Source organism: Falco naumanni, chromosome 13 (assembly GCF_017639655.2).
Source record: "Falco naumanni isolate bFalNau1 chromosome 13, bFalNau1.pat, whole genome shotgun sequence".
Classification (NCBI taxonomy): domain Eukaryota; kingdom Metazoa; phylum Chordata; class Aves; order Falconiformes; family Falconidae; genus Falco; species Falco naumanni.
Genome location: NC_054066.1, coordinates 1,657,653 through 1,685,453, shown reverse-complemented (window position 1 = coordinate 1,685,453; position 27,801 = coordinate 1,657,653). Strand labels below are relative to the sequence as shown.

The 27,801-nt window shown below is 49.2% G+C and overlaps 1 protein-coding gene across 1 annotated transcript; it reads right to left on the bottom strand.

Annotated features, from left to right (window-relative positions):
- Positions 1 to 288: 288 nt before the first annotated feature.
- LOC121096915 (ovotransferrin-like) lies at positions 289 to 27,147 on the bottom strand. Its single transcript, XM_040613544.1, has 25 exons — positions 27,014 to 27,147; positions 24,127 to 24,290; positions 23,800 to 23,908; positions 22,285 to 22,476; positions 21,945 to 22,080; positions 21,453 to 21,508; positions 19,988 to 20,157; positions 19,687 to 19,873; positions 18,449 to 18,603; positions 17,605 to 17,698; positions 17,121 to 17,156; positions 16,303 to 16,461; positions 15,108 to 15,252; positions 14,182 to 14,246; positions 13,402 to 13,586; positions 12,393 to 12,579; positions 11,944 to 11,980; positions 10,241 to 10,383; positions 9,727 to 9,840; positions 9,464 to 9,558; positions 8,996 to 9,073; positions 7,172 to 7,254; positions 6,603 to 6,739; positions 5,618 to 5,672; positions 289 to 2,639 (listed from the first exon to the last, which is right to left on the bottom strand). Exons 1-25 carry the CDS (start codon positions 27,054 to 27,056, stop codon positions 2,423 to 2,425), a joined length of 3,042 nt encoding a protein of 1,013 aa, XP_040469478.1. The 5' UTR covers positions 27,057 to 27,147; the 3' UTR covers positions 289 to 2,422.
- Between the last annotated feature and the right edge of the window lie 654 nt (positions 27,148 to 27,801).

The window sequence follows — 27,801 nt, the reverse complement described above, 5'->3', positions numbered from 1 at the left end:
TTTGGTCACTGGTTTGGGGGGGGTTTGCTACGTGGTTATCAAACCTCAAATATCCACACTAAGGCGGTAAATGCACACCAAATAAAAAAACCACCAACCGCCGACACCCCAAAGCCCTGTATGTGGAGAAGACTGTTTTTTGACAACACAGACCTGGCCACCAAGCAGGAAGGCCGATCTCCAACGTCATGTTGAGCAGCAGCAGAGCCCCAGTACACGTGGATTTGACACCACTGAGAAGAGTCAAGGCAAATGCAGACAGACTAAAGTGAGACTTGAGAACAAACATTTAAGCAAAAAAAATTTATTTAAGGAATACTTTTACTAAGAATAACTTAAAACCAACCATAGCCTCATGCTACCTTCCCCTCTTATCTCAGCAGAGGCTGGTGCTGCCTCTGCTTTTCAAGGAGACAGGCCTTTGCAAGCAGAATAACCACCCAAAGAAACAGCAATATTCCCACTTCAACATTATGGATTCAAAGCAGGCAGCCTAGGAAGGATCTCCAGCTAAAGGAGTTCAAGGCATGACAAACATTTTCTAGCAATATTCTGGCTGCAGGAAAAAAAAGAGAATGTAACATACTTTGTAAACAGAACCCTCCCCACCTCCTGCAGGGATAGCAGAAGAGCCGTTGGGCTCACAGGACTAGAAACATAAGGCCCGGCTTCATTACGAGCACAAGCCTTTGCTGAAGACTGTTCTCACTCTTCCCAACACTAACACTTGGCAATGCTACACAGGGAGGCAGAGAATGCCCCCGACAGAAAGGAAAAGGACACAACAGATCAGCTGAACAATGAAGGAAACATCAAACCAGAGAGGAGAGGAGCCAGCAAAAGACAAAAAAAAAGCTCTAACAGGAGCCAGCTACTGCCTCCTACCCTAAAACAAAAGGGGAAGCAACAAAAAGGAAAAAATTATATGGCGTAGGACTTCCCAATATGCAGCATGGAGAGCAATCATCCTCATGGAGGTGCTGCACAGAAATTACACCCCACCAGAGCACAAAGCTCTATTAAGCTGCTGGCCAGGGCGACTGTGTTTTAAGGCAGCTGAGGAAGGGGAAGCTGAACCCCCAGCACAGCTGCTGCCTCCCACCTGATCAACACCAACGTTGCTGGAAGATCTCCCTTCGCGTAACCAGTGCTCCTGGCCAGACACAGGGAGGAGAGCCTAGTCCCTTGGACAACTCAGACACATGCTGAAGCAGAGCCCTCCAACACTCCAAGCAGCCTCGAGCCACTGAAATAGCTACCGACAGGCATCCCCTGAACCTTTAACAAGATTAATGGTTGAGATCACGCACAGAAGAGCAACTTCAGCTTTGAACACCACAGATAAATAAGAACTGGGAAATATCACCTTTATTCCCCCTCTTCATTGAGCATCTTCCTCAGGAGGAGGAATCACACAAATGTGCTAGCACTCCTTGGCTTTCCCTCTCACTCTGCCACAACAGCTGACCAACTGCACACAGAAAAAGATCTTGCTGCAGTCACTGGAGCAGGAGACAGGCAGGGGACTGCACAGTGAAAGCCAGTCGTGCCAGATCTCACGTGTAATATAGGTATGAATCTAAAAACATAACCAACTCATAGTTTCAAGCTAAGACCCTACTACAACTCTGCCACTTGGCAAGTGTATACATGTCTGCAGAAGAGCCTGAAGTATGGGAAGGAGAAGCAGAATGAAACAAGCTTTCAGGACATAACCCTCAGTTAAAGAAAGACTCCCAAGAACTGTCCAACAGTGGAAATCACCCAAAGACAGGGGTGCCGCAGCTGGAGTGACAAAGGCAGAACAGCCAGCCCGGTTTTGGCATTTAATACACCACTCCACTAACACAAAAAAGGGACTGTGCCAGATTGGAAGAACAGGAAAGTAGGAGACACAAAGGTTTTTTATACTCTCAATGACTGCCCAAGAGAGAGTGTCTGTGCACTTTGCAGAGGTGTGCTCCCAAGCAGCGAGAGGCTGGAGAAAGAAGTGCGAATCAGGAGGTGACCAGTACCTCCAAGAGGCAACAGGGTTACAATGCTAAACCAAGGCAGAAGACAACATGCAGACACCAATCTCTAAAACTCACCTGGCAGTGCACTCCTTCCTAATTTGCTTGGCATCTACCAAATGAAAAGCCTAAAGATTAAGGAAAAACACAAGCCCAGAGGGTCAGCATCCCAGAGGAAGACAAAGGAACAGGTGAGAGGAAAAAAGTGTTGCAGTGTGAACAGTCAGAGGAAATCACACCAGCAATCATGTCATGTTGCTCCCAAGCCCACAAGCAGCAGAGGAAGGTACCACAATGCTGATTTCCAGCTTAAGTTTCTTCTTTCTACAGCAAGATGAGATTTGAGTGCTTCAGACCATCTTTTTCCTTTCAGTCCCCAAGTCTCTCCCTCCAGCCCTGCCCTTCTCCGTTCAGGCGACCTTGGCCAGCCATTTCTCAAGGCCCTCGAAGTCAGCATCTCCATCCTCTCCCTTGCTGCCCCGAGCACTGCACTCCACAAATTCCACCTTCATGGGCAGCTGGGAGAAGTCGAAGTCCTTGCCCTTCTTCCCCAGCTGGGCAGGGCCCCCAGTGGCTGAGCCATCCAGACTGGTAGGGGCTGCGGAGCGGGTCACTCGTAAGGTATTGCTGCAGACAGAGAAGAGAAAGGGTCCAGAACTGTCAGCCAGGGGAATACCACCTACACCATGGCTATCAAGATGTTTTGAAGCCAGCACTGTCAGCAGGATGCCAGCTACACCAAGGATAGAAGGTCCCATAGCTCTGCCCAGGGAGGCATAGGCGCTTTGGCCACTTCCACATACCCGCTGGAAGGCACAAGTGCAGAGAGGCTCAAGAGAGCAAGACAGACAGAAGACCACTCAAGGAGAGGGTGCCTAAACAGGTTTTGTTTTGTAATAAACAACAGCAAGAGTCAGGCAATGATGTCCTCACCTGAATTTCCCCAATATCCCCATGGCAGATGCCAGTCACCAGCAATTACGCGACTTAGTGCTCAAGATCTGCACTAGTTTAACAGATTAACTGGAAGAGAGAGGCACCTGTGATACCAGGGATCACGCAGGCACTCACCCCACTGCAGCATGTGAAATACCTTTAGGGATTGAGAGGGGGATTGAGTCTCCCCACTGCTCCCCACAAGGAGTGCCTGCCCAAGGGCCAGGCTGCAATGTCACCACTACTCCTGCCCTTCAGCTTGCTGCAGCATCTCAGCTCCATGCCACATGTGGAGAGGAAGGATGGACCTCCCTGCCCACATGCACCAGCATCCAAGGCAGAGGCAGCACAGAGGGGTAGAACGGCCCTGCAGATGCAGAGGGGTTGTGATTTGCCTGCCGCTGAGATACCCCCAAAAGCGAGGCGAGGGAAGTCAAGGGGCTGCATCAGGCACAGATGCAATCAGCAACCCCTTCCCGGCTCTTTGACCACCTAGTAGAGCCTCACGGATGGAGTGCTGCATCTCCTTCAGAGATAGAAAAGCCTGGCAGTGCCTGCTCTCAGACAACCCCAGCTACTCCTTATTCACAGAAAGGAGCTAAATTAACGGGGCATCGGGAAAGAACACCACTGCCCAGAGGTGCAAGTTCAGGAGTAAGAGAGCAGACACTTCCTTGGGTTCTCCACATCAGGAGATCCAAGTATGGCAGTGCAGGGAGGAGGATGGCAGCCACCTGCTAGCCTGCAGGGAGAACGCTGCCTAAGAGGGAGCGTACGACCTACCTGGAAATCCAACTTCTACACACAGATAACCAGCAAATGCCCAACACTGGAACCAAGGAATGCTTATTTTCCTGGAGAGTTAGAAACCAATTCCTCCCTTAAAAATGGAAAGGTCAGGTATGCAGCCTGGAAGAGGCAACAGCACAAATAACACTGCTGCCGTCTACTGGCCAAGGAGATCACAGAATCATTTAGGTTGGAAAATACCTTTCAGATCAGAGAGTCCAACTGTTAAACTAACACTGCCAAGTTGTCCTGGTTTTGGCCGACATAAAATTAATTTTCATCTTAGTAGCTGGTACAGTGCTGGGTTTTTGCATTTAATATGAGAATAATGTTGGTAACACACTGATGTTTTAGTTGTTGCTAAGTAGTGCCTAGTTTAACTCAAGGACTTTTCAAGTTCCCCATGCTGTGCCAGCAAGCAAGTGCACAAGCAGCTGGGAGGGAGCAGAGCCAGGGCAGCTGACCTGAACTAGCCAAAGGGATATTCCATACCACAGAACATCACGCTCAGTACATAAACTGGCGGGAGTTGACTGGGAGCCACCAGTCGCTGCTTGAGGACTGGCTGGGCTTTGGTCAGCAGGTGGTGAGCAACGGTATTGTGCATCACTTGTTTTTTTCCCCTTGAGTTTTATTCCTCTCTCCTCTTCATTACACTTATTATTGGGGTTTTGGTTTTAGTTTGTTTTTTTAACTTCATTTCAATTATTAAACTGTTCTTATTTCCACCCCCCAAGTTTTACCTTTTCCCAGTTCTCATCGCACTGCGGGGGAAGAGGGAGCAAATGAGCAGCTATGTGAAACTTAGTTGCTGGCTGGGGTTAAACCACGTCACAAGTTACCACTTGGCAACAAGATGGTCATATTCCACAAACGTGTATTTGTTTGCGAGACCAAAGAGCTACACTCCTGCTACTGCTCACAAGACTGCCTTGCTGCTAACTGCAAACCAGCAAACAGGACCCACAGGCAACAGGAGGGCAAAACATCCAGTTCTGAGTGTGCGTGGAAGGAAAAATCTCTCCTAGATGCTGGAAGAGAAGGCCACTGCAACACAAGAGCTGCAGAGGTCTCTCCCAGAGAAGATTTGATCCAACTACAAGACTCACAGGAGAATCTTTGTGCACAGAGATTAAACTCAGCTTTAAATAAATCATCTACTTGCCCCTTCCCTCCCTAGATGGACTTGCCAGCCATTGATGCTGCAGCTCATTCAGCTGGCGGCTTACACTGTAGAAGTCTACAAGCCACTTTCTCCTCCTTCCACTTGCTCTTACAACTTAAAATTAGTAACAGATCATACATCATTTGTCTTCCCAGGTTAATGTTCTTCCTAGTATGAGATACAGAGCCAACACGGGGTCACAAACAGGCTCCTGCCATGCCTGTTAGCAGACCAGGAAAACTAGACACTCCCTTCCCAGCTGTGAAGCTTTGCATGCCAAGCCCTTCTGCATCAGAGCAGCCCTGCAAAAAAACCTGCCCCAGTACAACTGAGCAGAGCTATTGAGATCTTCACACCACTTGCAGAAAGTCTGACATTCGAAAGCCAACCCTGCCTGTACCTGAGAGAGGACAGTGCCCTGGGAGGTATTGCTTAGCTTAGGGAAGGCTGCTTTTAGGAAAGGATTGGGCTGTTGTTTTCCAACCCACAGCTTCCAGGAGGCATTACACTGTTTGTGCCTACTGCTTTTTTGCATGCTTTTACAAGGACCAATCTTTTCTCATCTTGGTTACATCTACACAGACAAAACAGGCCGCTCCCCTTCTACAATGAACTTGGATGTGGCTCAAGGGACCTCACTGAGCGCTACGGTCAGAGATAGGAAGTAGAAGAGAGAGAGAAGCTCAGAGGGTTTAAGATCCAATTTCATACTTACAGCTCTTTCTCCAGCTGCTGTTGAATAAGTTTTGCTGATTTTGCCATTGTGACATCTACAGAGAGAAAAGGAAGAAAGCCCTTTGGTTTTATGGCAGAATTCAAAACTTGGTTCCTCCTCCTAAAGGTACAGCAAGGCCCACTCATACTGTTCAGCCTTAAGAGATACTGGGACAAAGAGAGCTGTGCCTGCACTAGGGTAAGAGATGCTGGAGCTTTGGGTTTGCAGGTGTGAATAGGAGCAAGCAACCCAAAGTCTGATATAAAGTAGGGAATTAATTTCTTCTTGCTGGGCAGTGAGTTGCTTCAGAGGACTCCCACCCACAAGGCCCAGCCCTCTCACCTGTCCGGGCATTATAGATCTCAACACAGCACTTTTTAACCTATGGCACATGGAGCTACGAAGGCCTTAGGCAGCTCCAGTAGTAGAGCACAAAATAATTAAGAAACCCAAATCTAATACTGCCCAAAAGCTTCAGACAGTTATACATGGATCCACACCTTCACTTTATAAGTTGTAGGTATCTGAAAATCTAGTTTTTTCCAGTAACTGGATGCTCCTGCTAGTCCAACCAAGAGAAACCATGTAAACATGGCAGCTAAATGGCTGTCCGATTTTAACACTGAGGCTACCAAGTGTGTACGGGCAGTTAATTACACTCAAGCTGATCGTATTTTCTGCTGCCTGCAGATTCAGGCAGACAGTTCTGCCCAAGCAGAAAGCCACCTGTCTTACTTAAACCTGTCTAAAAAGCTGTAGCTCTCCCAAGTGGTGCTTCTCTGCAAAGCTATTAAGACATACCTGACCTAAGAATTCTTCCAACAGCTGCCAGAAACATTCCTGCTGAGTAGTCAGAGTTTGAAACCAAGTTCCAGCCTTCAGTTTGCTGAAATCCCAACTCCTAAGCAATTCAGCATCCACGGCATGAACCCCTATCACTCCAGGACTGAATCCAATGTCCAGCCCACAGGGCAGCACACAATACCTTGCTTATTGCAAGCGATCAGCAGCGCAGGCGCATTTTTGAGCACAGTGTTGTCGACCAGGACCTGGTACAGGAACTCTGCCACATCCTTCACCTCCCGCTGGAAGGCCACACTGTCCACCACAAACACGATGGCTCTGGAGGGAAGAACACGGGCTGGGCCTGAAGCTCTGGAACCATCTTCCCCCCAAGTATTCCAGCCTGGGCTAACATATTTGTTTCCAAATCTGATCTCACCCAACCCAAGAGCAGGTTAGCATGTGCTGGCTGAATTACACCCCATGTCCAGCCCCAGCAGGAAATCTTTCCCACTCCGCCCCAGGGATACACCACATCCCCTACCCTCCCCGCTGCAACTGCTTTGCCTCATGATGCACTGCACAGACAGGTAAGGGGGAAAGCAGAACAATAATGAACGCCCACAACCCCATGGCAGAGCTCCGACTCTCAGGGCACCACCCCACAGCAAATCCAGCCCAGCTCACGGCATTCCCAGCACCATCATTCGGTTCATCTCTTTGCAAAACAACACCTGCCCCCTCATACCCTGCCAATCTCCTCCAAGTTACCTGGCTGCAGCCTTGAACCTCTCCAAGAACTGGAGCCGCAAACTCTCGTGGCCTGGAAGGTCGATTAAGGTCACGTTAGCACTCTGGGAACAGAAGCAAGAAGGTATTATTAAACCTGATCTAGGGTTACCTGTGATTGTGGGCTGGGGAAAACCAGTCTGATAGTGGTTTCCAGTTAGCCTGGTGTTAAAGCAGCAGTGGGTGAGTGAATCCCCACACCAGACAGAGGCACATAACTCCCCAAGGTGCAGCCTCTCCACCAGCCCAAACAATTGACAAACAAAAGAAATGCTGAGGAATGACATTCATGGCTAGGACTCAGTAAGGAGGGTGCCAACACCAGCAAACCACCCGCCAGAGCCGAGAGGACAGCGCATGACCAGAGAAAAGAGAACGTTCAACCCATTTCTCACCCACAATACCCAACCTACAACTACCACATGCACAGTGCAAGTAGCAAAGCTCATCAGTCACCCCTCTCGGTGCACCAGCAGATTCACATGGTCCCTGACAGCAAGTGGATCTCTGCACAGCAAAACAACAAACTCCTGTCCTGCAAGTCCCTGATACAGAATACTCATCCTACAGTCTCTGCATCAAGTTACCTATTCATGCGTGCAATCTACCCTACTGCAAGTCTACCTAAATACACAAACTTTGCTGGGAATAACACAAAAATACCCTTGCAAGAAACTTTTTTAATTAAAAACTGTAAATGTTTCCCTTTCCGCAGCCTCCAGCCAAAGCAATGATGTTTCAAAGAGAACGAATGCCTCTCACATGCTCCTAATCAAGACAGGGCCAGGTAGGGCCAGGTCACTGCTCTCAAGGAGAACACTTGCTCTCAAGAGGGAAGAGAACACTACTCAAGACCCTACCTACCCACTGCTCTTGGATTTTAATGAAAACCTCATCTACAATTTTAAAAAATGAAAAATAACCAGAAAAGCAGCAGTCTGCCTTGCAGCATTCCAGTATCTCTTCCCCTACAAATAGTTATCTGCTCAATCTTAGACACAGAAAAGTACAAAACAAGTCCTGCACTTCTCTTTACTAAGTTTTTAATCTCTTACCACTATTGCCACTGAAGATTGCCACAGAGAAACCATAAAAATCACCCTCTGCTTTTACAACCCACCAGCACGTAATGTGCTGCCAGTTTCCTGCTTTCACGGCCACACATGCACTCAGCATGAGAAAAACACTTCTGAAATGAGAGAGATTGCCATAAATTGAAAATAACTCTGTCTGTGGCAGTCCAGGAGCTGAAAGTAACAAAACCCTTTTTAAGACCATATGAAGTTCAGCTAGAGACCCTTTTTAAGCCTGCTTAAGCTTTTAATTTTGGATTTCCTTGGGAGAAACAGAAATTACTGTCAAGCAAATAAACCAAACAACAGAACCACAAACCTCCTGCTCTGAACCACACCACTGTCCCCCACAGCACTGTGGGTTTTACTCCACTAACAAAAGAAGTTCCTTTTCCTCTTCTATATGAAAAAAAATACCACACACCTTTCAAGGCATGATACGCAAACATGGTTTTCAGTCAAAAAGGTTTCATAATTTGACAAGCAATGAAAAAACAACCTGCCAAGACGAGAATTCCCTAATACCTCCCAGTATTTTCCTACTTTCTCATTGTACACTGCCTAGAAAAATCCTATCCTACACTTGGACCAAACTAGGGATTGATTTCAAGCTGGGAAGACCGAGCAGTACAAAAGGCATCAAGCCATGTTTAGCACAGGGAGTAGAAAAACAAAGGCACCAGCTGGCTATAAGAACCACGCACAAGTCAGAGCCAAAAGCTTGTCCACTCACCTTGTCGTTGCTGACTCTATAAACTGCAGAGCTGTCGGTTATTGAGGTCTGGGTATCACGGTATTTGCCTGTCAACAGCTGTGAAAAACAAAAGTAATTTTCAGAAAAAGGAGGCTGGTGGAACATGGACATAGTGTTTCATCCACTCAGAAACGCAAATGGTCTGTAAGAAGTAACAGACTTCAGATATCTGATTTCAATTTACATGCACAAAACAGTTTCAGGTTTTTTTCCCCCCCCTAAAGAATTTTAAAAAACACTCATTAAGAAAAAAAAACCATGTATATACTGAATCTCCACATCGCTACAGCAAGAAGGATGGCAGTGTGCCTGCAAGCCCTCTGGCGCACCTTCACCTCCGCGGGAGGAGGCCGGAGGGGTGGCAGGGCGGCGGGCGCCGGGCAGCTCCCCGGCCTGGGGCTCCTCTCGCGGCCGCCCCGAGCCCCCCCACCCTGGCTCCCGGCTCACCCGCGCGAACAGCAGCGTCTTCCCCGCGTCGCAAAGGCCCAGCAGCAGCACCGCCCTCCGGCCGCTCCTCCTGCCCTGCACGAACCTCCAGATCACTGCGGGGGAGAGCCGGGGCTCAGCGGGCGGCCCCGAGGCTCAGCGGGCGGCGCCGGCGGCCCCTCAGCGGGCGCGACCCGGCGGCCGGTGCCCCCGACAGACCCCAGGGCGCGACCGGAGAGGTGGGGGGGGGGGCGGGGGGGGGGATCCCGCGGGCCGCAACTCACGAAGCGTGATGGCGACGACGAGCAGCGCCAGGAGGACGGAGAGCACGGCGGGGTCAGACACCCGCAGCTCCCGCTGCAGCGCCTCCAGGTGCGGCTCCAGCCTGCCCGCCATGCCTGCCCGCCGCACACGTCACCGTTCCCCGCACTTCCGTTTCCGGCCCCGCGGCCTGCCGGGAGGGGCTGGCGGGGCGCGCAAGGGCTGCCGGGCGGCGGGGCGCGCAAGGGCTGCCGGGAGCCGTAGTTCCTGCCGTGCCGGGGGGCGGGGGCCGGGCCCGGGCGGGGGGGCGCGTTGTCGCTGCCGCGGAGGGCGGGGGGGGGGGGGGGCGCGGGGGCAGTGCACGGCAAGGCGCCGCGGGGCGGAGGGACCTGTGGAGCCCGGGAGGTGGTTGCTCTCCGCGCTCAGCACCAGGCCCTCGGTTTGAGGCGCAACATCTGGGGGTGATTAAACATCTGGGGGTGATTGGCGGCCTCTAGGTGCTGCGGCTGGTTTTGGGACCCCCGGTTCAAGCAAGGCATCCGTGAACGATAGCAAGCTCCACAGAGAACCACCGGGGTGGGCTGGGGGAGGTGGCACGGATGGCCACATCTGTGCCGGGCATCAGGGAGACGGAGCCAGGCTTCTCACAGCGGTGCAGGACGAGGAGCAATGGGAACACACTGAAACGAGAGAGGTTCGGAGTGGGCACGAGAGAAACTTCTTCCCCTTGAGGGCTGTCAGGCAGTGGGACGGGTTGCCCAGGGAGGTCATGGAGTTGCCATCCTTGGAGGTTCTCGGTACCTGACTGGGTCAAGCCCTAAGCAACCTGATTGACCCCTTTCTTTGAGCAGAAGGTTGGACAGGAGACCCTCCAGAGGTCCTTTCCCACTGGAGTTATTCTGTGATCCTCTAGCGAGGTTCCTGTTTTCCGTGCCTTCTACTTGTGGGACAAGGGCTTACACCTGATACAGAGTACAGATGACGCAGCTTTGCTTGGGGAAAGTTTTCTAACTGTAGCCGCAGGCAGTTGCAGAAGCAGGCTCTTAGAGGCACTGTCTCTCTTTCTTTGCTAGTTTTTAAGAACAGGTTAAAAAAGCCCTCTGTCCAGTATACTTCATCCTACATAAATATGAAGAAATAAATTTCATTGTTTCCCGTCACACTCTACATTTCTGTCTTCCAACGTGATCTTCAGTCAGGCTAGCGAACTTCTCACAACACATACCGTATGCATCCAAAAATCATGAGTGTGAGCCCATCAAAATATTCATTCCCTCAAAGCCAGAAGATCTTAAGATCCTTCTGCCCTCAGCAGCTCCTGCATGCCTGCCTTGACAGCAGGGTTGGGACCTGCTGGGTTACCCGAGGCTCCGTTCCTCTGAACCAGAGTGCCTCAGCAGGCCTTTTTCTCTTGCCTTTTTATTTTCACCGTGGATCAGAGTCAGGCTGCCCACCTACATGTTTGTTCTCAGGCCAGCAGCACATCGAACAGACTACCAAAACACACATGTTTCTAAGTAAGTCCTAGGTTTTTTTCAGACAGGAAGCCTACGCCTGGACTCTCCCCATCAATATACTTACGTGTTTTAATAATACTGCCTGGTGGAAATGACTCAAATCCAGTCAGCTGATACATGAGGTGGGGTGGTTTCTGTTCACACCTTCCATCTTACAACCACTGTATTTTTTTAGTTCAAGTTTGTGTTTTTTTTTCCTTCTCCGCCCTTCACCTTCCCTGACATAAACATTCCCCCTCTTCCTGTGTCCTAATCACACCGGGCAACTGTTATCTGCTGGGGACATAATGGGATAACTTGGGCGAAGCAAAAGCACAGATGGTACAACACATTTGTTAATTACACTTTAGGGCATATTTAATTCATTTTGCTTTGGCAAACGTTGAAACAAATTTCTCTAATGGGCAGCAATAGCCTTAAGTGGCAATAGCCACATTGATATCTGGCACTGTCCTACGGCAAGAGGTTTGGAGGAAGGAATGGGCTTAAGGACCATTTTGAAAAATCTCAGGACACCCATTTAGATTTGAGATTTTATTTCTTGCTGTGATGGCAGCAGAGATTGGTAAAGTCTCAAACAGCCACTTTCAGAGTGATGAGGAAAGGCAGAGAAAGAAGCGAAGGCACAGGGCCCTCTGCACGTGGGTGTTCGGTGCTGAGGGCATGAGGGGAGTCATGGCCCGATGCTTCCTCCCCCTCCAGCAAGGGTCCTTCCCATCTCACTACTTGTCCTCAAGGAAGGTGCACACCTGGAGGAGATCTGAAAAGGGAAAGGACAGGGGTAAGTTCAGATCCTGCCTTTGAACACTCCTGTCCCACCAGCACACACCCAGCCATGCCAACAATGTCATCACGTGGAAAATACATTCAGTGCACCACAAAAAAATGTCTTAACCACAGATCACACTGAACACACACTGACGGGATGGAGGCATTCCTTTTACCATTTCCCCAAGTGCATATTTTCTAAAGGTGAGTAAAAATCTTCGATTCCCATTGATGCCAGACTTCAGTTCACCCAAGGAACTTTTAGAGAAGTATACTGGCATCTTCATGAGTTATCCTCATTTTGCTTTAAAGAAGTGAAACGGACAGCTGCAGAAGAAACTGTCTGTGCCTGCAGAGCTAAGAAATGCGATTCACAGACTTCTTCCTGGGGCCGGTATAGTTACCTGATGGATTGCAGGTATTGAGGCTGGCAACTGAAGCATAGTATTGATCCCCAAGGAATTCCTTGTACGTTATTCCATCACGGAGTTTGACCAGGCACTTAGTCATGTCTTTAAACAGAAGGTCCTTGGTTTGAGACTCAAACATACTGAACCTGTCCTTCTCCATTCCTTTTGGTCCAAACAGGTTCTGAAATAAAGCCACAAAGAGGTTAGTGTATGTAAAAAGTAGAACGCTGGCAAGATTCAGCTCGTACAAGCCTAGCTCTTAGTCCTAGCTCTTCACCATCACCCTGGGGAGCCCCCAGCCCAGCTCCAGAAATTTAGGATTGCATCTTCCACCCTGTGGTTAGATGAGGGATTTCTCAGCAGGAGGCACAGTTGTGGCACAACTGTCAAAACAGCTCTTTTCCATTTTAACATGTCACTACATGCAGCACCCATTGGCAGATGCTGCCAGCAAGTCCTATGCCGCCACCACGAGTTGCAAGCTAAAGGAGCAGACTTCCCAAGCACCTTCCAGCAGACCCTGGCGGTGGAGCAAATATTAATGTTTTCAGTGTAAAATCAAACAGAGCTGGTTTAACCTGGTTACGTTTACACCGGTAGCTGTAAGACTGTGTGTGCAGGGGGTCTTCCCAGGGCTGTGCCCGACCCAGCTGGATTACGGACCAGGTACCCCAGGGGAGTTTCTGAAACGTGCCTGCAAGAGCATAGCCCAAGGAGGAGGTGATAATCTCATGTCACACAAGTATAGCGTTGACAATAGCAACCGCTACGATCTGGCTGTTACCTAAAGGTGCGCTTGCTAAGGTGGCAGAGGAAAAAGAGCAGTTTGGAAGGGATGGAGGAAGGGGGAGGCTAAGGGACAAGGCTGCCACCTCATATCAGTAAGTTAAAATCTGCCACGTAGTGCTAATTGTGGAAAACTTGGAGCATCATTGCTTTAAAATGCTAATATGTTGCATAGAAACAATCCCAGAACATTTCTTCCACTGTCAGCACTACTGACCTCTTGTCTCTCCAGCAGCTCGCGGACTCTTTTTGCTTTCTCAGGACGTGTGATCACAGCATGGGTAGGAACTTTGGCCAAGTGGCAGTCCCTGTAAGCCATGATATTTGCCCGTCGCCCATCAGTGCACAGCAACTCAAATTGGTCCATTTTCAGATTTTTGGCCCATTCTTCTTTATTTTTGCCTTTAAAGAGAATTGGTTTGGAGCTTCAGAGGCCTTGTGTAGAAGAACATTAGCCTCACAACACCTAAGAAAGGCATTTGTTGCAGCCTGCGTGTGCACTGGCACTTCGAGACTTGACATGTACAAAGGAGGCTGTAAGTAAAACTCAGGAAAAGTCAGTGGGATTAATCAGCTTCTTAGAGGAGGCTGGGAGATTTAGTTAAGTCTCCTTCCTTGCATTTTTCCCCAAATGCTTGGAAAACTTCAACCACTGCTTTCAGAAATGTGAACCAAACTTTTAACTTTCAGGTGTGTGGGGAGCTAGGGTGCTGTGCAAAGGTGTCGAGGCAGGAGTCTGTAGTTAAGGGACAACCTGAATAATTGTGCAGCTGAAATCAGATGATAGCGGGGAAGTGTCTCCGCAGAAATGCATGGGAAGAGCCACCCTGGGCAGACAGCATGTGCTGATGCTTGAATTCTGCTCCTCCTGTAGGAGGGGTGAGATTGACAGGGTGGGCAGGTAAAGCTTGCTATTACACTCTGCTCTGGGAACAAAAATAGTGCAGAAAGGGGCAGGCAGCCCTGCCAGGACCCGTGCAACAGGATAACCACATACCATCAGTGTTTTCCTCGACAATCGAATGCTTAATAAAAGCCACGTCCCCCTGCTCGACCAGGCACCTGGGAAGTACAAAGAAAGGCAAGTGATGTGATCTGCCTTTCCCCACAGCTCTGTTTTTGAACTATGTCTTATTTTGTAAAATTAATCTCTGAGGACAGCCAAGTCTAGAAGCCCTGCCGTGAATATTTTAAGGTTATGTGAGAGACAGTCTTTTAACACATTCTGGAAAAAAACCATCCTTCTCACATCTCACTGATTTGTTTTATTGTCAGAAAGAAACAGTTTGGCTAGGTTTAGAATTCACTTTGCTTTCTGCAATGCCTGCCTGCGTGTGTTAAAAGCTTTGTAGAAACCCTATCTTGCACTGAAAGGACCGCAAACCCCGAAGCAGGGTCTCTTTGCCAATAGATGTAAATGAAACAAGATTCATTCTCTTTTTAAATTCACCCCAGTACAAATTACTCAGATTTGAGCTGATATTGAGTGGGTGCAGAGGAGATGGCGCTGGGGCTGACCCCTGCTGTCTGCGCTTTTAAGAGAACAGCTCATTTTAACTAAGGCAAGCAGCAGGGTTAACGAGGAGCATCCAGTGGCAGCCTTGTTTGCAGCTCCCCAACTTTTAACACTCCTCATTTGTGTTACAAGTGTAGCACCGCTGGCACGGGCCTGGCCAAAACTCTCCAGGTTTTCCTGGAGGCACCAGGACATCAGTTTTACAAAATGAGAGCATGTTACACCGTTTTGCAGAAAGCTGCATAGCATGTGTATGATACTACAGAGACATATACCTTCAGCTGTGTGATGGAGAAAAAGAGAAGGTCAGCACTGACGTGAGGCTGTACGCAGTATGTGATCTACCCATAACCTCTGGGATTAGCCCCAGGGCACTTCAGAGGAGCTCGGGTGTTTCCACCACCTACCGGAAAGCTCCCGTATATCCGTAGTATTTCTCGTGGCTGCTGGCGACGCATTTCTCCTGATGGACGCGCCCAGAGCCCTGGCACAGTCGGCAGAGGCGGGAGTTGATGGGAGCCCCGGGAGCACAGCCCTCGCTGAAGTATTCATCTGGAGATGGGAATAGGAAAAACTCACTTTTTCCTGCACTGAAAAGTTAGGTTTTCTTTCAATAATACGTTGTGGCACTGAATTTGTATTCTGTGGTCACTGAGGGCTGGAAACGGGCTGTGAGGAGGAGCCCGATTCAGTGGACAGCAGATCGCATGCATCCAGTTTCCACTGTGAAACTCGTGTCTTGTTATTATTCGTAATGAAGCGGGGCCCAGGGCCCAGTTGCAATTGGCACTGTCTCGGCATAAGAAGCAGAAGGTTTCCGCTGCAAACCACTCCAGCTCGGCCAGCGCCAGCCCTCGCAGCCTTTGTGGGTCAGCAGAGCTGCACTGGGCAGTGATGCCAGAGCTCGGGGGCAAAAAGGGACAGCAGGAAAGGCAGGCAGGAGGGTGGAGGGGCTGGGGCTGAAATTACTAACACTGGTATCCTGTTGAGGTTAGAGATTTCCTTTTAACAATTATATCCGTAGTTTGCCTTGGTCAATAATATTTCCAAATTATTTTTGTTGGACTGTGGTTCTCAGCAATTGAAAGTTGGATCTTCTGAACAGTCTGGAACACCCCAGAGCCAGTGCAGGCTTTTACCCCCCTGTTCTCAGGCAGTCAGGTCAGTCCCTTTAAGTTTCTTGAATGAAGATCAGCCCCTGTCCCCTGTTCGGCGCCCTTCCCCTCCCTTCCGAGATTCATAAACCCATCCTTTACCCACACCCCACACCCTGCACAAGCCCCAGGCCCCCTACACCTGGGGCAGCCTGTATTCCCCTTTTGGGAATACTTTTGGGGCTGCTGCAAAGGGAAAGGGAGAGACATGAAAGGAAAGCAAAGCCCCTCAAAGCAGCTGACGTGACATGTCTTACTCTGAAGCAATCAGCAACAGCTTTGCAAAACTTTGCTTCAGTGAAACCTTGAATAACAGTGTCTTCTCCATTTCCCACCACCAAGGGAGAATCTCTGAGGCACAAGAAACTGAAGATCAGATGAAGGATGGGAAAACATTTTTTGCAAGCTGATTCCCAGCCTGAAGAAAGGGAAGCAAAACTCAACTCACCGAAGTTGCAGCTCCCTGTCTTGTTGTGAATCAAGCCCATGGGGATGTTCCAGCCAGCAGTTCTCCCGACAGCAGTGTGGCACGACTTCTTACCCTGCAGATTGTTCCATGTGATATCGCTATCAGTTTTCTTCACAACAGCCACAGCAAAGTAGGATGCTTTCGGAAGAAAAAATAGAGGAGAATTAAGGACCCCACCGTGCTCCCTTAGGAGAGCATCAGCTCCACTTAAGAGGGGGCACCTATGAACAGCGTAGCAGAAATACTTTGCACTTATAAATGATTTGCCAGGCAGCGGCAAAGGAAGAGTTTGCAGATGTGCTGCATCTACTCCCACCATGCTCCTGGGAAATTATTTCCCTGCTCCCCCCAAACTGTGATGCTTGACTATGCGTGAGAACACTACAGCAAGACATAGATGATCATTTCTTATACCCACCTGATTTCTTATCCCCTTTTTAGCAAGGGACAAAAACATTCCCTCCTGTCCCTCTTCCCATTTCTACAAAGAACAATTTCCTAACGCTACAAGCCAGCACCTTCTGTGCTGTGTGCAGCCCTGGCACCATTATGGTGTGACTGTGCTCCAGGCAGCATGTATCTCTGCCCCTACCACATGCTTTGCCTTGGTATCTGCTTGCAGACCCAGACTTCCCCTCTGTCAACCAAATTTGCCTCCCAGATTTTTAACATCTACATTGGACACAGTGGCTCTTTGTGCAGAGACTGGCCATGGATTCTCCTCTCACGACTGCATGTATATTTTTCTACTTATAGACATCTGGGCTGTTTTCTGTCCCTCTGTTGGCAGAAGTTACCTGGTTCTCCTTCCGCTTTGCTGCATTGACGGTCATCTGAGTGAGGGAAAAAGAAGAAGGTATTAGATAAAAGATAGGGCAAATCTAAAAAAGGATCAAGCTCACTAATTTCTGGAGAAACTTCATTCTAGAAGTGACTGTTTCAGGTATCAATTTGTGCATCAACAGAACAAAGCACAGCCTCTATCTGCTCCTCTGAGTTAAAACGAGTAGTTTTACCGAGGCCAGTGCCAAAGGACAGGGACATCATGATTAAAATGAAGAAGACAGGACCTGACTGTCGATGCCCACTCTCCCAGGGCTGTTCCACTCTTGTGGAAGGAAGAGGCGTGCAGCGCTGAGCAGAGCTGCCTCAGAGCACCATGTGTTTTCTGCAGGAGGTAGCGCTGAGGCTGCTTTCTAGATTTCAGAATGCAACTAGTGCTTTTGCACCAGCCTGTCCCCCACCACCTGGAGCTGGAGGGGCAGCCCAGGCTGTGCTTACCCTCATAGCTTTCTCCCATCACTGGCACCAAGCCACACACACCAGCAGTGTAGACAAAACCTCCGTCTAAGCTGATAGCATCTGCTTCGCCTTTCTGCAATGAAAACGGCACAGCAGTGAAATGATGCTGTATGTCCCCAGACCAGAGCTTTTCAGAAATCAGATTGTAAAAGAAGCGCTTGATGTAAGGGAGGAGGGCTTGGGGCTAAGTAGACATGAGAGGCCACCCCTTAGCATACGGACAGACGAGGTCTTGCTGGTGCAAACAGAGGGAGTTTGGAAATTATTGCTTCTGTGCACTTGTAACCACCTCCAGCAGCAGCAGCTCTCCTCCCCAGACACTCGCAGGCTCAGGCATGTGTCTCTCCTAGCCTGCTTCCCTGCCAAACAGATTTCCTTCTCTCACCTGTCCTTTCAGGTTGTGCAGTCTTCATGGTACCGACCCAACCACCCGAGCTGCCACCAGCATGCTCATCTAGGCTATGGAGTCACTCCACTTCTAAACAGGCAACTGTTTTTCTCTGCATTTTACAAAATCTGTGTTTTGCCTTCTTTTTCCAAGTAAAAAGTTACCTCATGCCAGAAAATTGCTTTTTATTTAGGAAACCTCAAAAAAGAACGCTGTCCAATAAATTATTTTTTTAAACATTTCATCAGTGAAAAACTAGTCAAGACTTTTCCCTGTGATGAGGTTGATTTCTGCCCACAGGTTTTTCCCACAAAGCTGCCAGTATTGTATTTTAAAATCTATCCCCCCTCCACCCCGTCTAGTCCCAGGCTGAAAGAAGCAACACTGCTCTCCATCAGAAAGGTTCACAGGGAGAAGAAAAGGAAAAAAACGTACCATGATCTTAATAATGCAGTCCTTGGTGTTGTCTGCCACAGTGCACTCCACATCCCCGTTGCTCACCACACTCCAGAGGTCACACTTGCTCTTCTCATTCTTGCCTACCGCACACCACCGTGTCTTGTTTTCTCTGCGGTTGGAGTTCAACTGATCTGTAAAACCAGAAGAGGAAAAACCAGGGTAAGCCCGGAGCCCTGCTAACAGCACGGCTACTGACAGGCTGCTTTCTGCGTGCGTGGGACTCAGCCGTGAAACCACCTGTACACACCAACCTGCTGCCGCTCGGTGCAAGACGTTCTTGTTTAATAAGCCCTGAGCTGGTGTGAATAGAAGGGATGATTCTCAAGCTGAAGGATGCTCAAAAATCAATTTATAGGTCAGAAGGGAGAATTTCTGCATAGCAAGCCATTCACCCATATTTGTGTTAGCTAAAACATTGCAACCACTAAACCACCCTGTGTTAATAGTACTTGGTATTGCTGCCTGTAACACATTCCGCATTCCTCCAGACCTCACAGCCCACACAACCAGGAGACTAAGACCAGACCCAGCTGGAAAAATACAACCTAGTTACGTTTCTGTAACTGTATTCTGTAATAAAGTGGGGTTTGAATAACCTGTTTTGACAACATGGAGTCCATGCATCCCCTTCCATACATGCCATAGCCGCTGAGCCTACCACAGAGATCTCTGAGCAACGATACATTTTAAGTGGGTTTCAGAAGTCATTTGTGGGGTGATTGACTCTCAGAAAGCCAGCTGGGACGTTGGTAAATGCCTGGTGACTCTAGATGGAAATAAAGGGCACCATTTCCCTCCAGTGGCCAATACTGGACCTGGTGCCCCAGGATGTTCCTTCCTCTTACATCCCAGAAATGGGGTTTATTAGCAGCAGTTTTGACCGTGCCCAATCTCTGCTGCCAGCTGAATAGCCACGGGCAATTTTTGTTGTAATCATGGTGAAGGGACATGGGGTAGAGTGTGTGTAAATTATGTACTTTTGTTGGTGTGATGATGATGTTATTTGACTTTAGAATCAACAGATTCCTTCTGTTGATGTGAGTTTTGTGAAGATTGTGTGATTTTAATAATACCTTTCACAGGAAATATTTTGCAGAGGATGCTGTCTGTGTTTGAAAAAATCATGTTCCTTTTGCCCAGACAAATCCATTGATCCCGTCATCTCTTCAATGCAGGTCACACTGACGCAACGTTAGTGTTTCCTGGCTGCCTACCTTTCTGAAGGCTCTGGATGGCACTGTAATACTCAAAGCCCAGGTAGAGCTGAGAATCCATCAGCAATGGGATACGCTTCAGCTGTATAGCAGAGTCTTTGAAAAGCAGGTCTTTGAGGCTTGGGTCCTTCTTGCCAGGTGGCCCAAAGAGATGGAAGGTGCTGGTTGTACCCACGCCAAATTTTTCCTGCCACGAGGGAAAAATAATCAGCAACTACCAAAGCTCTTGGAAAGCTGGAGAGAGCAAGCGAAACCAGAGGGCTGAAGAGGGGATGCTAGGGGAAGGAGAGCTTGACGATACCTGTGCTTTTGAGAGAAAGCTCCAGATATCATCAACCTTGCTATCATCTCGAGCCACAACAGCATGAGCAGGTACCCTGGCCCAGTGACAGTCTTTGTAGTTGTCTACAGGCTGACGGCTGCCATCCAGACACAGGAGCTCATAATCATCCTTCTCGCCCGGGGCATTTTCTGGAGGAAGGGAAGAACCATGAGTTGCGTCACCACAAAGACAGCACAAAAAAAGCCAGCTTGGGGCAGCTGGAATTTATTTTTTCTGAGGCTCAGGGGAGAACTCTTTGCAGAAGATAGGGTGCATGCAATGGCAGTGGGGTCACTGTGGTCATACGAAGGGAATGCGGAAAGGATACATGTGCCTCTGCCTCTGCCTCTGTCATAACTAACCCAGCAGTCAGAGGATTTATGTGGCAGCAGTGCCTAGACATCCAGACAGGTACAGACGCATACAAACACAAACAGATACACAAACAGCATGCAAATGAATTGAGCAGGTCAGGAGCCGCGCATGGTCTGTGAAGGCTGGTAGGTAGCCAATGTCAAGGCTGAAAATAGAACCCAGGTCCAAGACCAGAGGGTTACAGGAGAATTCAGGTGGGAAGGGACCTCTGAAGATCTTTGGCCCAAGCCCATACTCAAAGCAGGGGCAAACCGGATTGCTCCAGGTGGATCTTGAAAACCCTGAAGGACGGAGTGTGCCCAGCTGTCGTGAGCAACCTGTGCCACTACTTGCATGTCCTTAAGAGGAAAAAATTTCCCCTTGTATCTGGTCCAGACCTCTCTTGTGTCAACTTATGATTATAGTTTCTCATCTTTACACTGTCCATCTCTGCAAAGATCTTGGCTCCACCTTGCTAGCCTCCTGGTAGGTACAGGCAGGCTGCTCTGAGGTCCCCCCAAAGCCATCTCTTCCCCAGGCTGATCAAGCCCACCCCACTGAGCATCTCCTTGCAGGACAAGTGTCCCTGCCCCATGACCATCTTGGTGGCTTCCACTGAGCTCACTGCAGATCCTAGGCATGCCAAGCCATCTTCCATCTCCAAGAAGTGCAGAGTTAATGAACTCTTGTTGTGGGCTGAATTCCGTCCCAAATCCCTCCTGGAGGAATGGGTGAGTGTAATTATCTACACAGTTGATCGCCCTGTGTTTGTTGGCTCTGCGATTACATTACAGCTGGCTCTTGAGATACAGCACCAATGATAATACCACTGAACTTAAATCAAGCAGGTTTTCCTTCTTCAAAGAAGAACCTCAAAGAAGAAAAAGTGGACCCCACCATAATCATATTTCTCAGTAACAAGGATGAATCAGTCCACAGTGTGCAAAACATGTTTCTAGAGATGAAAGAAGAGGTTTGGGGCAAACCTGGAGAGGAATGAAAGCCTGCACAGGGCAGACTAATTGCAGGATGGAATGGCAGTGAGAGGTTGGACTAGAAAGGAGACAAACAAGTGATCTTGCAGGCCTACCTTGAACAGTTGTGTGTTTCACGAAAGCCACGTCTCCTTTTCCATCTTTCAGACAGCTGCAGGTGGGAGGAACAGAAGAGATGTTAAATAAACAGACATTGTGGCTCCCTGTCTCCTGTTTCAGCCGATTACTTCAGCACAAATTGCAACTGTTGAGCAGTGGTCTTCCCCCCAGAAAAGCTATGCTGGCAGGGAAGGAAATGTCATGACAGAGAAGTAACGCTCAAGAAGCCCCGTTAGACTTAGCACAATGTTAATGATGTGTCTTCTTAAGTCTGGTCAAAACCACACAGCCCATCTGCCTCTCTCATCTCCCGCTAGCTGCCTGTGAGTTATTACTAATCAGATCTTTAATTAGCAGCACTCCCAGTTGTTCTATAAATTCAGTCTCCTCAGGACACCTGATTGCAACACAGCCTTCCCTGGTATAACAAAAATGTGCATGTGTCAGGGCTAGAACATTTCCCCAAAGGAAAAATAACGTTCACTCACTGAAAAGCTCCAGAATAACCAGAATAAGGCGCTGTGCGGGAGCATTTGGTTTTGGAGTCCCCCTTGCACTGACGGCACAGTTTTTGTTCAGTGGTGGCACCAGGCACACAGCTAGCAGAGAAAAAATTGGCCACAGCTATGGATAAAAAAGAAGCAATAGTTAGTCTAAAATTCACTTTTACAAGGACCTGGACGGGAGGGGATGCACAAAGACTGTCAATGACTTGACTGCTCTGCAAGCCACCTCTGGACCTCCACAGGAGATCGGGTAACCACGCTTTCAGCGTTCCACCACCCCAGCTTCACTTCAACTCATTGATCTCACCGTTTCCCACCTCACCTTGCTCAATGGAGCCGGAGTCTTTGCCATCCCACTTGATGTCTCCCCGGTGGAGGAGTGTCCCAATCGGGATGTTCCAGCCAGCGGACCTGCCCAGGCCCGTGTGGCAGGAGGTCTTGCCCTGCAGGTCATTTATCGTGAAGCCTGTTCCTTTCTTCACGACAGCCACAGCGTAGTAGCTGGTTGTGGAGCCTGCAGTGCAGGAGAAAGAAGGACTCAGGAACATTTCAAATCCTGACAACCCCCCAGTTTCGGAGAATAAAGTGCTGCACTTCCAAATAATTAGCAAGTTTCCTTGAACACTCATGATCTTCCCATTTTCTTAAGGGTGAGCTACACTGCCAATATCGAACCAACGCTGAGTGCTACAATTTGGAATGGTAAGTGACCTGAAAATACAATCACATGCAAAATGCTTTGCCCCTGGGCAGACATTCGACATGCCTGTAGTTTTGTAAGGTTGCTTCAGCAAGCCTTTTTGGCAAGTCTTTTCTCAAATGTCATTGCCCGCTGAAGCATACATGTAAGCCTTGTGAGACTGAAATTCCACATTTAGTCTTTAAAATTATATCTAGTCCATCACATGCTATGTATGAATAAATGACTGAGTTTTAGGGGCAGTAGAGACCACAGCCTTCCATTTATTATCTGGGTGGTCTTAGCTACCATGCTGAGAATGACTCCACCGTGTTGCTTTGATCCTGAATATTGTGTACAAACAGGCTGAACTCCAGGGAATAGGTCAATAGAGACTGGGAGCTTTGGACGTGGTGGGATTGCGTGAGGCGAGACAGATGCAAACAGGGAAATAGCATCTGTCTGGCTCCCAAGAGAAAGATAGGAGAGACGACGGAAGGTACAGAGAGTGAGCAGAGGTGGGGCAACGGAGCTAACTCTTATCAGAAAGGATTGCTGCAGAGCTCTTTTTATGCTTCTCTTCTTTTTGCTGTGCATTGCCTGCACCTCTTAGCTCAGTAATCTCGATTGCGTGTTCCTCCACAACCACTAATTGCATTGCTGTTGCCTCTTCCGCCTTTTTTTGCCTTGATGACTGCGCAGGAAGATACACAGGTTCTCTGTGCTCAGTGTTTTATCTGTGTAGTTCAAGGTCACTGAAAGCAGAAGATCTCTGGGACCAGCACAATTTTTATGCCGTGCTTCATGAGAACCATGTTTTCTGCTCATGGTGCTCTCCTCCCATGGCCACTTCATCATCACAGGATCAGTGACTTTCATCGCAGCTAACGTCATAACTGGGGCTCTGGCTCTGCCCCTTGCCACTGCAGTGACTCTGTGGCCATGGGTGATGGTTCACATATTGGTGTAACTGCCCCCCACCCCTTCCCCTCTGGGACCTGGAAGCCAGGGGCACTATTTCAGACAGAAGATTGTTGGGATCTTCTGGGGACAAAAGACCCAACAGAAATAATGTGGCAGCTCTGTGTGGAAAGGGTGGCCTTTGCACTATCAGTTTGTCACCACCACTTGGCTTAAAAATATTGCGTGAAAATGTACCTCCATTTTGTTCATAGACCTCAGCAACAATGGGCTTCAGCTTGTAGGGGGCAAGGCCTGCCTCAAAAACTTGACCACCATCCAAGCTGATGGCATCTGCTTCGTTATTCTAAACAGCAAAGAGACTTCAGTCAATAAACAAAGAGCAGGAACACATGAGAAATAATACTTCCCCAAGTCCCTCCTGCATCCCTGTGGGTGAGTCCTTCTCTACAGGGGGACCACAGGTAACAACCAGTGACCCAAAGGAAACTCCAACCTTCCCCAGGTGTAATGAGCTGCCGAAACCTCCTCAGTGCCCAGCACAGATATTTGCTGCCCACTCACCGAAATGGCTTTTATGCAGTCGAGGTACGTTGCTTTCTGCAGGCAGCTCAATGCAATGCTCTCTTGTTGCATGTGGTCCCTTAGGCTGTGGCATTTGTTTGTTTCTGCTGAGGATATTGTGCACCATTTGATGCTTGCCTTGGGGGGAGCAGCAAAACACAGAGCTGTAGAAAGAACCAGAAATAAATAGTTTCAGAGAGGTAGAAATGCATCAATCGGAGAGAAACAGCATCTCTGTGAATAAAAGATCTCCGGTTCCGTGCAGTCATGTGGTATGGAGAAATAGTGTGAAATGGGGACAACGGACATCGATCGTGATTGTATATGTCTGCTCAAGGAATGTGGGTATGGTGACTGGTCATGGGTGCGGTGTCTGGTCACATAGGCACACAGCTCTGAGGAGACAACTACAGTTTTTGAGGAGGTGCCTGCCCCTCTTCCTCTAACAAAGGGGCTATTTAAAAGAGAATGAGAAAAAGATGAGAGACATTCAAATGCTATCTAGAGGGAGGGAGTGCTAAGTCTCCTTGCTGGAGAAGATTGGATGGTCACAAGAACATGAATCACCTACAAACCTGCAAGACCACCACATTCCAGGCAAAGGACTGATAAGCTAATTAACATACGAGGCGAGAGTAAGCGGGTTTAGGTAACGAATATGTATAGGCGTTAATTGAATATTCATTTGTTTTATTGTATAAATGTGAGATGGTTTGTCGCTTGTGGGGGAGCGATCCCCCGTGCATCTGCACGCAATAAACATACCTACTTTATAACTTTCGAGTTATAGAGTCTAATTCCGCACGTCACATGGCCTCGGGTGATGGCCAGGTGCAGGACCTCTGTTGCACATCTCCTAAGTCATGCAGGAAGGTAATTTCTTTCTAGCCTGGCATGTGCCCCTGCAGGAACGCCCGGGAGGATCATTCCTGTCCCTGGGTAACGGATGCCCTGCACAACATTGTGGATCAAGCAGCTTAAGCTCACAGCAACATCCACAGGAGTAGGAGAACAAATCCACATGCTTCAACAGAAATCAGACTCAAAACTGCAAAAACGGACAGAAAAGGCGGTCCACTGAAGCAGCGCCTTTGCAAATAACCCCCAGGAGAGCAGCTCTGACCTGGCCAGACTATATTCAGTACATTGCCACACATGACCTCCTTGGCAGCTAGACGATTTGATATATTAACTGCCTCTTTATATCTCACCTCTTCCAACTACACCCAGTAACAGAGATGTCATACCAGCACCACAGTCCTCTCTTCTAAGAGTCCCCCAACCAGTAAATGCAGCTGACTGACTGCTCTGGGAGACAGGAGCAAAACAAAGACCTCCGGTGGACACAGACTCAAAGAAAGACCTCAGGTGGACACCGACTCATGCCTCCTTCAGCAACCTGAACACCAAAAATACTGGAAACTCGCAGTTACGGTACCTGGCCAGCCTGTGCTGGCCACCTCCCCCGAGCTCTGCCCCTTCCTGGCAAGACTGCGCAGACCAAGAGGCTGGATGCACAGCTTGCTCCCTCCAAACCCTTGATGGCACACTTCATTCAAACATCTCCAGATTAAGCCGTGCCATTTCCATTTTGTCTTTCACCTCTGAAATATTCTGTAAAGAGAATTTTGATTTTTGAGCCATAACTCTGCCAGCAGACGCCTCCGTTCCTCCCAGTGAAGGGGCTGAATTTGGCCACAGGCAGAATCCTTAGCCTTAATTGCTACTGCCATCATCTACCTTTTTCAAGTCTTGGCTGCACAAAGCCATGGCTACCTTAATCTACTGCTGGCAACCATCCTGCCCTGGGGAGTAGCTGGATGGGGACCTCCTGAGGGAGTCAGCCCAGCTGCACCAGTAAACACTTGGAAGGCAATGGGAGCCCAAGTGCCACGGCCTCTGCTGCAGAGCTTTTGGGCAACCTCTTGGCTTCTTCCATGCAGGGGAGGAGGAGGGACTCTTCACCGTTCATAAGACATCATTATGTTCTCAAGGTGCTCAAAGACATTCCAGTGCCAGTGACACAGGGAGCATTTCCCACCAGAGGACATTAATCACCACCACACTCGATGGGGGGGTCAGGAGACACCTGCTGCTTACCCCAAGCAGGGCACCCCTCTTTCCCTTTCCAGGCAGCTGCCGCCAGGTCAGGTGTAGACGGCAGCAAGCTCCTTGCCGTGGCTACCTGCCCATTGCCTGCCAAAACTGTGAGCAGGGAGAGAGGAGAGAAATAATCGCTTCAAGCAGAGACAGCTCTGCTGCAGCACAATTTAGGCATAAAATACACAGGAGCCCGAGCAAAGTGCAGCTGCAGCAGCAGGACAGAGCAGTACAGGAGCAGAGGGGGGAGCGTGTGGATCCTGTCGTTATTTAAGCTCTTTTTTATTGTCATTGCCTTCAAGTTTAGCCCAACACGCATGCAGGCTTGGCAGGCAGCTCTTGCTCTAGTTTCTCCCTCCTGGCTGAACGCTTGCTCCTCTCCCTGCACAGCAGATGCCTGCAGGATGATTTTTCCCTTTGCCCCACAACAGCAGGAGTGCGGAGCCTCTCCCCAGCAGTCCGCTCCCGGAGGTGGGTGCTGAGCATCCCGTCTCCTTGCCAGCCGGGTGCTCGGAGGCTTGCTGTGGGCAGCTGTAGACCTCCCTCCAGCCTCCACGGGCTGGCCCAAGGAAAAACCTGCTGTCATTAGTGCTCAAAACACCATGCTTGTTGACAGAGATCCTCAGCTGCCAAAGCAAGCATCGCGTTCTGTCCTGGCTTTTACTTAACAGCTGCCTGGGTCTGGCACATGCTGCATCTAAACCAGCCTTGTCTAGGGGGAACGCCTGGGGTCCTGGGAGGCTTTGACTCTTCCTTTCCCCCAAAACTGCTTTCAGCAGACACTTACCCACTATCCCAAAGGACAGCACAGTGGAGAGTATGAGTTTCATACTTGAGCAGGGAGTCAGGTGCCGAGGAGGGGGTGCAGCAGCCTTGGTCACAGACTGTCCCCTCCAGGTCTGTGATGGCTCTGGAACTGCTTTCTCTCTCTTTTATAGAGGAACAGCCCTGGCGGTGTTTGCAGAAGCAATGACCTAACACTGTTTGTCCTTCCTTGTTTCTCAATAGCTCCTAAATCGCCCCCCTCTCAGGGTCAGCCCATTTTTAGGAAGCCTTTCACTTTGGCACTGAACCCCTCTGCAGGCAGGAGTCAGAGCAGGGCAAGGTGCTTTTCATTTTACAAGGGGCTTCAAATGGAAAATTCCCAAGTTGTGACATTTGAATTCCCCTGCGGGCTGAAACACCACAGGAGAGGCTGTTTTCTTTGTGCTAGACACCCCCTGCCTTGCCCAGCCTAATCTCAGAAAGTCCCTGCTGGATCCAGCCCTGGGTTTTGCACATTTGCCAGTAACTGCTGCTCTCATGCCCATCGCCCTTTGGCTTGCAGCGCCCTGAGTGCCTGTCCACTCCCTCGCGCTCTCTTGGCAATGGCAATGGGGTTGAAAGGCAGTTAATGATCCTTACACACGATCTGGCAAGCTCCTTGCACAGGCAAAGAAACTCAATGACAGTGACCAGACAGCTCGGTAAGTGCCCTGCAGCCTGAAGGAAACATCATGCTGCATCTTTGCCAAGTTCTTGGGATGAACCTGGGAAGAAATGCTGAAATTAGCAGTCACCCTCCTCCCCCTTCCT

Coding starts and splice junctions, on each gene's coding strand:
- LOC121096915 (XM_040613544.1), bottom strand. CDS start 27,056: ATGAAACTCATACTCTCCACTGTGCTGTCCTTTGGGATAGTGG. Junction 22,081..22,284: donor CTCCGGCTCCATTGAGCAAG/GTGAGGTGGGAA, acceptor TTTTATCCATAG/CTGTGGCCAATTTTTTCTCT. Junction 21,509..21,944: donor GGTTATTCTGGAGCTTTTCA/GTGAGTGAACGT, acceptor TCCCACCTGCAG/CTGTCTGAAAGATGGAAAAG.